We start from the raw sequence: 8,905 nt of genomic DNA, 5'->3' as shown, positions 1-8,905 counted from the left end.
CCCCCCCCCCCCCCCAAATAAAAACGTGGGTTATTGGAGGGCACCCCTGGTAGGTCCTATTTCTTTTCTTTCCCTCTTTTATTTCTGTTTCTGTCAGTCTGTCTTACTTTTTCTCAGTGCTAAATGACCACTATTCTGTCGATGTGCTTCTCTTTACACTATCAAAGAAAGAAATAAGAACACTCAAGCTCAACCCGACAAATCCCGTGTTTCAGATTAAAGAGCTGATGGACAAATTGACTGCCACAGAGAACACTGTGCGCCATTTGTCCAAGAAGAACAAGGCTTTTCTGGCAGCCCTGGAGTCGGCGGGCCTGGCAGATACTGTGCTGCAGCGCTCGAGCAGCGAGACGTGTCTCAGCGGCCTGGGTGTGTCACCGTCGACGATGGGTCGCTTGACTCGCGGCTCAGGCACCGGGTCTGTGGGCAGCCTGGACACTCTGGCGGCCGGTGACCACCACAGGGATGCCGGTGAGATAGACCGGGGAATTTGTTTTAGTTGTTTCTTACTTCTCTGTCTATATGTGTGTCTGTTGCCATATCACTTTCTCTCGCTTTCTCTCTTTCTCTCTCTCTCTCTCTCTCTCTCTCTCTCTCTCTCTCTCTCTCTCTCTCTCTCTCTCTCTCTCTCTCTCTCTCTCTCTGCTTACCGGTTCTTTCTCTTTTGTATTCTTTTTTGTTTCTCTTTCTTTGTCTGTTCCTGCTGATTGCCAAGTACATGTTCCTAGTTGGGGGATCAGAGAGGATAAAAGATAAAAAGGATAAGGTAGCTTTCCTGATGATACAACTTTCTGCCTGGTCGGGCTTGCTATCAAACTCACAGCCTTTTAATTTCAAGTTCAATGCAGGTGTGATCTTTGCCTCTAGGGAAATAAATCCTATTTTGATTTGGATGTTTTCTGCTTGTTCAGTTGGCCTCGGGCTGGACTGCAGTGTGGGCAACCCTGGTTTTAATCCTTCGTTGGGTATTATGTAGAACATGGTTTGAGTCCATAATCTCTTTGTGACACAGGGTCAGTTCGTCTTCACTGGGCACAGATTTGGATCCCCAGGGACAAAGAGTAGCACCAGATTTCAAAGTTGTTTTCCTATAATTAGACCCGGTTTGTGAAAGTATCTCTGAAAGGAAAAGATTTCTTAGTATGGATAAAATATCGTTAAATGTGAATCTTCTTTTAGTTTTACGGAGTACATCTGATAGAAGCAGTATGCAGAATATAAACGCCGTTCATCATCATGGTCCTCGTGCTTCGTAAGGCATGGTGTACGCTGTACTCAAAGATCGTACGTAACAAGATAGTTCACTCCTCTCCTAGAGCCAATTAAAAAAGTGTCCTCAGAATTCGGTGGCGCCTTCTTAGAAAAAGTCCGGACTTTGCGAACAGAGTTACCCTACTTGTGTGAAAAACAATAAAAGTGAAACTAACAAACTGTGATATTCCTATTCTTCTTCTGGAGATACGAAAGAGAGCTTCAAAGACTGCAGCGCCATCTGAAGCAATGCGCGGACATCAGCAGACACGTTTTTGCCAAGTGAACAATCTTGTTATGTACGATCTTTGCAGCAGCCTGCTTCCTTACATAAGGAAAAATGATGGAACAACGTATATATGTCGCATGGCCAGAAAGGTGTTATTGGGATATTTAAAGGTTTGAGTTTGAGAGTTCTTGCAGCTTTGTTTTCTTGGCTCAGTCCTTGTGATGATAGATGCTAAGTTGGAAGTCTGTCCTCTGAGATGACGTGACATCACTGAAGTAAAAGGGACGTAAAACCAAAAGCATGCCATAACATGTTCTCCTTCCTTTTCCTGACATACTCGACACGAAGGATAAAAATCTTTTCCCACTTTGGATCAGGTACCGGCTCACCGAGACGCCACTTAACATCTCCTGGAAAAAGAGGGAGATCACCGGTGGCCAGCAGCAATGGTGATTCTGTTGAGCTTTCCAGAAAGGCGTCGTATTCACAAGGGAGCTCGGTGGGTATAGATTTTTATTTTGAGAGATAAGAGAACTTTGTTATAGTCTTTAAAAATTTATTTTCTAACTTCTTAAATTAGTAAAAGTAAATATTTAATGTACCTTGACACAAGACTTTTAGAGGGTAACCTGCTTGGAACTTTGTCAGGCCAACTCCAGCTGTATGGGATATGCCCTCGCATAATTCATTTCACCTTGTTAATGTGATTTCTTTTCCTTTCTTTTCATGCAGTGCAGAGAGCTAACCATGTTATCATAGATGCCAATACATCTTTGCTTTATACTACAGCTGCTTCATGGAGTGAAATTTGTTAGTTTGAATAATTAACTTTAATTAACTTTCATGTAGGTTGTAGATATTGTGTGTCTTTTACCATCTAAGATTTGTTATTTCTTTGGTATCTTTGTTTGAATGTGCTGTAAGCTGAGCTGATGTTGTATTGGACTATGATACAGATGACCCTCGATGAATAACTAATAATTGTAGATATTGTGTCTCTTAATTAAATCAGCTTAGATTTGTTTTTTCATTTTCTTTCGCATCTTTTATGATGTGGATGACCCTTCAGCCCCCCTTCAGAATGTTGATGAACTTGGATTGATTTGGTAGTTTTTCAAGCTCTCTACCCTTTTACTTGTCTTGATCGGAGATTTGCATTAAATTTGAAGTCTTTCCTTTTATTCTTTTATGTGAACTTACAATGTGGAAAGTGCTTAAAATTCCGTACAATGATACACCCATCTGTCTGTGTGTGTCTCTGCCTCCATCTCTCCCATAAAATGATACACATATCTATCTGGCAGTTTGGTCTTTTTATTCATCAGTGGGAACTAAAAATATTTTATTGAGCCTTGGTCATTGACGCGTTAATCTGTTGTCTCCTCAGACTTTGTTCCCTGGTGTTAGCCTCTCACCAGTTGGACACAGCCGTCACTTCACTACTTCCAGCACGACAACCAACACTTTTTCTTCAGACGCAAACCACAGCCCTTCAAATTTGCATTCAAGAGAGAATCCTGAGAGGAACAGGGAGGTTCAGCGCAATTCAGAGCGATCGAGCCAGGTAGCTGGAGAGGATGTGAAGGGACAAGGTGGTCAGAGAAGTCCTTCTCGTCGGCAGCAGAACTATCGAGTGTCCTGGCTCTCGCCTAGTCGGGATGGCGCCTTCAGTCAGGATGGAAATGGTGCCTTTGATGGAAATGGTGCCTACTGTCATGATGGGAACGGCACAGTCAGAGAGAGTTTGGGGGGTCGCTCGATCATAGGGGACGTCAGCCGGCTGGACGCTAGCGCTTTCCCTAACACAACCCTCCACAGCTTCCTGGACGCAACGCTGGTCAACAGGACCCTGGCCAATCTATCTGCTCTTGTGGAGGATACCAGCAACTCCACCAACCTGGGTACGTTGTTTTTTGGGGGGGTTTTTTTTTCGCCCTTTTGTTTTTCTTCCATATTTATTCTTAAAGTCTCCAAGTACACTTTAAAAAAAACAATTTACATTACTGTCTCAAAAGTGCACTATTTTAACTACTTACATTAGTCTCAAAAGTACTGTTTTAAAAAACAACGGTTTATTTGCAGCAAATCAAGTGTTACTTAGTTCTTCTATTCTCCATTACTATCACTATCGTGTTCATGTGTTTCTCTTTACTGAAACAAATGAACTTACTTTTGTGAGTTCAAGACTCAGGATAGCTTCCCCTGAGTACCATCAAAGCATGTGGTTGGACAGGGAGTTTGCAGGTTGTACATTTTTCCTGTTTCATTGCAATTATAAATAAAGTAATTAATAAATAAATCATGACACTTTTATTTGTCCCAGAAGAGCACTTTGTTTTACAATGGCAAACATACATACATAAATACATAATTATAAATACGTACATACATAAATACATACATGCATAAATACATACATAAATACACACTATTACACAAATACAGAACAGTTTACAAACAATGCCACTGTCGGTCGCCACTGTGCAGCGCCCTATAATTTGAGCTAGGGTTGTCGTGTCTTGCTCAAAGACACACTCCAGTGTGTATCTTCCTGCTAAATACTAGTTCAGGGACCAGGCTTGAGGTGGTGGTTGTAGGGAGCTACTGGTAGGTCCTATTTCTTTTCTCTCCCGCTGTTGACAATGCCTGTTCGTCTGACTTTTTCCTTGCTATATGTGACTGTTATTGTGTTGATGTGCTTTTTACTCAAACAACTGAACATATTTTTCCCCTGAACTGTGTAAGGGTTATTCTGTCAATGTGTTTCATTTTTATTCAATCGAACAAAACCAGGCATGAACAAAAACCAGCTGCAGGTCAAAGTTCAGTACTTAGAGAGCATGAACATCACCCTGCGGGAGGAGATGCGTCTGCTGGAGGCTCTGCAGCGCAACTCGACAGCCTCGCAAGTGTCGCCGTCACTGAGTAAAGACTCGCTCATAAAGGACACACCTGGAGAGGAAAACCACCGTCAAGGTAAATAAATGTTGTGCTGGAGTTTTATTGTCTCATGACATTTTGGGCGTTTTTGACATTTGATCTTCTTTGATTGGAGGGTAGGTTGAGGCCACCACTGTTAGGCTGTGATTGTCTCGCGCTGCTGAATAACCATTGGCACGTAGTGTCCAATTACTAAATACGAAAGTCAACACAAGTCAATAATACGGTGACAAAATAATGGCTTTAGAACATCTCGGAAAAGGAAATTGATTAATGCTTTGTGTCTGGAGTGGAAATTGATATTAACTCTTTGGCCCCTCGGGACGCCGATCGGCGACGGCGTGATATAGTGTGTACTGTACCTGTATCCTGGTCTGTGGGGATAAATGTTTCTGCGCGTTGCGTGGGTGGATAGTGTGAAAGGCAAGGTTATTTTGTTATTATTGTTTTGTTTGTCCAAATTTGATAGATTTAATACCTATAGGGGGGGGGGGGATTGGTGGGTGTTCTTTGATGTGATCTCATCTTTCTCCTTATTATCAGTACTGTTTGGGTTCGAATCTGTCCCGGCAAAATGTGCTGACACACGGTATACTGTTACTTACTAGCAGTCAAGATTTACAATTTTCTTTCGATGTATCTTAACACGACCAGGTGAGGATGATAGTGAGGGAGGTTACCCGCTTGGGTTCAACATCAATGACGATGAGGAGAGCCTGTTAAGACAGCACCTGGCTGAGATTAGACGACTACGACAGCGGCTTGAGAAGCTAGACATAGGCAAAGATCCCGGTAAGTGGGAGAACTACAACCCCCCCCCCCCAACAAATCTCTGTTTTGTTTGAGATGTTTGGTTTTCCCCAATGTATTGCTGTTTTAGTTCACATATGTTGTCATGTTATCCGAGTCAGAATTATAGTTATGGATATCGCTCAGTTCATATTGAATTACAAAGCACACCGCAGAAAGTAAGCTTTAACTTTCGAAATTGGTGATATAAAGCAAGCAGAGTAAGTTTGGAATGATTTTAAGTACAAGGTCACACTTCATTGCGGGGGGGGGGCAGGTTGTCCATCTCGATTGAAACTGAACTCTTGAGGTCATTGAACCATGAAAATTGCCCATCCAAGCGTATTTTAAGAATGACCTGCTTGGGGTATTAATCAGGGTGCTCCTTATGCTGCAGATCTATACCAACTACACTGGAGGCGTTCTACTTTGATTTGTTTTGGGAATAATAATGATTGTAAACAAGTGCACATATTGTAAGTCTGCTGATACAGTTTAGATAATGTCATTCAGCACAGTGTGGAATGCAGGATATCGGCAGAAAAGCAGATTCTTTAAATTCATTTTCTCAACATGGGAATTGAATTCATATCTTTTATCTGCAAGGCGAATAGCTGAATCATTCCACGACTCTGATTTTGGTTAATGCTTACAATTGGTTCTGTCTTTTTTCCTGTTTTCCAGAGCAGCTGCTGATCTTCCAGTCTCACTTCCAGCAGCGTATCACACACCAGGAGACCATGATCTCCAGGCTGCAGCAGCAGCTTCAAGAGAAGGAGGCGACGTGGCAGCGGGAGATGCTGGAGACTCAGCACAGGTAATGCTCGCCTCATACTGGTAGCTCATGCTCTACCTAGGTGGATGTCACTCTGATAATGTGTTTGTGTGTGTGTAGATGTGTGCGTTTGTCTGTCTGTCTGTCTGTCTATCTGTCTGTCTGTCTGTCTGTCTGTCTGTCTGTCCGTCTGTCCGTCTGTTTTGTGTTAACGAGAGAGAGAGAGAGAGTGTGTGAGATCTGGGGATGGGAGCATTGTTGCACATGTTGTCCCCTCAAAAGCATATGTCACTATGGTCATACGTATAGCACACACAACATACACTTGTAGCATGCAAGTGTCATGTGGGGAACACATGCAACATGCAGGTTGATTGGAAGCTGGTGAGGCAGATATGTCATGGGGGGTGACATGTGGAGTGCAGCTGGATATGACACAAGGAGCATGTACGGGTTGAGCAAGCTACACACAGTTCACGCACAGTGGATATTTCATGGGTAACACACTGTTACACACACGTGCCTCTCACGGGCAGTTCAGGCACTGACACTGCATCAGTTGACACAGCATAATTAAGCAATGCTCATTACTATCAGAGAAGAAAATTAAAATCAGAGGTACAGATTCTTAAATGACTTAATAAATTTTAAGGACACAACACCCATGCTTTTTCATACCGAATCCTTGCGTGACAATGTGCGGTTACAGCATGTATTTCATTTGTCAACAGGCTGGCGAGAGAAAAGAATTCCAGAGTGGAAGAACTTCAACATGCAATTTCCCAGCTTGAGAAAAGCATCACAGGCCAACAGACGCAGATAGAAGAATCAGAAAAAGCAGCGGCAGAACTCCGGTCGCAGCTGTCCTCCAGTGAAGATAGAGAGAGCAAACAGGAGGAGGAAGTGAAGAAACTGAAGGCGGAGAGAACCAAGCTGCAGACCTACATGTCCAAGAAAAACCAGGAGTTTCTGCAGCTGCAGGATAGTATGGAGCAGAGTATCTCGGAGCTTTGCACAAAGGTGAGATGTGATGAGACTTGGTCAGATGAAGTAGGACAGACAGAATGTCAGATGGGTATTTTGCTCCAATTGTGTCACTAGCAGAATAGATCTTTTTTTCCCTCTGATCTGTGGAGCCCTAATAGAACTCATAAGGTCAGCGTGTACTCTAAAATAGTGTTAAAATTATTTTGAGCTAACTTTTTTGTCTACTGGTAAAATTTTATTCAGGATTTTTTTTCATTGTTTTTTAAAAAACTTTATAGACACCCGTTACGCAGTTAATGCGTTGTATCACAGATGTGGTATAACGAGGTGTTGAGAGACTCTGCAGCTGGAGAACAACCTCTACTGTTGTCTGGCATCTGAGGGCAACAAACCTAGGGGTAGGGGGTTTGATGATGCGAAAGGAGAAGAATGAATGGTTTCATAAAGAATACAAAATGTGAAGAGTCATCTTTATCGGTCCTGGTAGCAAAATGTGTATAATTATGACTGGCTTTTTTGTTAGAAAGTGAGGTCTGTTGTGATAGAAAGTGAGTGAAACTTATTGAAATTCTCGGCTAACATATGCTGCTCTCTGAGATCGTGCATACACTCACACAATCAATCATGTATACTCTCACAGACACACATGCACTCTGTCTACTGACGGAAAAATTACCTTGAAAAAGGAGATCTAGTAAAGACTTTTATGAACGATAAAAATGAAACAAGAAAAAGGAAGAAAAACCCCTACCTCTAGAAAAATAGTAATCTAATTTAAGCTTTTTATTTTGTTCTCAAGGTGGAAGAGCTCAAGCTTCAGCTGAGAGATGCAGATGACCGGGAGAGAAAGAAGGAAGAAGAGACGAAAAAACTCATGTCTGAAAAATCAGAGCTGCAGTCAGACTTGCTAAAGAGGGACCGGGACTATCTGGAGCTGGAGGAGAGTGTGTTCAAGTTGGAGCTGGCAAAGGAAAGTGCAGAGAAGGAAGGGAGGAGGCTGCAGGAGGAGATGGGGGAGAAAGAGAAGGAGAACTCAGGCCTAAAGAGAGATATAGAGGAGTACAAGGAGAGCTCTCGCTGCCTCAAGGAGATTGTGGTGAAGAGGGAGAAGTCACTGCAGGAGAAAGTACAGGTGAGGCTAATACAGTGAACTGGAACTGCAGTTCCCCTCCCTGCGTGTTTAAAGGATGTGGTGCTGTTAACAGGTCTGACATGTTCTGGTGCTTGTATATTTTTAACCTATTTCTCTAAATAATCTCATTAATTTATGGGTTGATTAGTTTTTTGGAATGTATTATACTTTGAACAATTATTCTAAATTGTGGCAAGCCCTTAATCCAGTCCGTACTAATTGCAGCTCAGGGGTTCCCCACAAGAAGGTAAAAGCTGTCACAGTTGGGCTATTTGGGTGAAATTAGTACAGAGTCAGAGATATTGCATTAGGTCCTGTAAGTATGGAAAGATGCATGTCACTTTGGGTCGCAAAAGCCAGAATTTGGTTTTTAAGAATTTTGTTTCATAGTGAGATCTCTTTCTTTGAGTTCTGGAGCACGTTACTTGTATAGACTTGTGCTAAAAAGTATGCAAAACCCCCCCCCCCCCCTGTAAACTCAATAATATTGTAACCTCAATGATGTTGTTCAGATCATACAGAGAGTTACCAGCGAAAAGTCATCAAGCGAGCGCCGTGTGGGCGAGCGAGATGACCAGGTGAAGCGTCTAGAGGGAGAGATTGACCGTCTGAGACAAGATATGAGCCAGCAGAGACAGTGGAAAGATGAGTGCAGTAAGCTGGAGGTTCAAGTCTCACAGTGGAAGGAGGACAGTCAGAAGGTAATGTCTCTTTGTTCTTTTAACTCTCTCTTGTCTCTGTGTTTCTCTCTGTCTCTTTCTCTCTTTGCCTGTCTCTATATCTTTCTTTATCTTTACCACCC

At 42.6% G+C, this 8,905-nt stretch overlaps 1 protein-coding gene across 1 annotated transcript in view; it reads left to right on the top strand.

Moving 5' to 3' along the window:
- The window catches only part of LOC101846758, a gene marked incomplete in the record, with an annotated part of 114,609 nt that overhangs the window by 90,406 nt on the left and 15,298 nt on the right, over window positions 1–8,905 (top strand). The window contains 9 exon segments of the mRNA XM_013086796.2: window positions 216–471; window positions 1,858–1,979; window positions 2,868–3,381; window positions 4,274–4,456; window positions 5,075–5,212; window positions 5,894–6,026; window positions 6,716–7,004; window positions 7,771–8,103; window positions 8,616–8,804. Coding sequence (XP_012942250.1) covers window positions 216–471; window positions 1,858–1,979; window positions 2,868–3,381; window positions 4,274–4,456; window positions 5,075–5,212; window positions 5,894–6,026; window positions 6,716–7,004; window positions 7,771–8,103; window positions 8,616–8,804 — 2,157 coding nt within the window.

The sequence above is a fragment of the Aplysia californica genome, unplaced genomic scaffold (genome assembly GCF_000002075.1).
Source record: "Aplysia californica isolate F4 #8 unplaced genomic scaffold, AplCal3.0 scaffold00506, whole genome shotgun sequence".
In the NCBI taxonomy this organism is placed as follows: domain Eukaryota; kingdom Metazoa; phylum Mollusca; class Gastropoda; order Aplysiida; family Aplysiidae; genus Aplysia; species Aplysia californica.
This window is presented reverse-complemented; position numbering and strand designations above follow the sequence as displayed.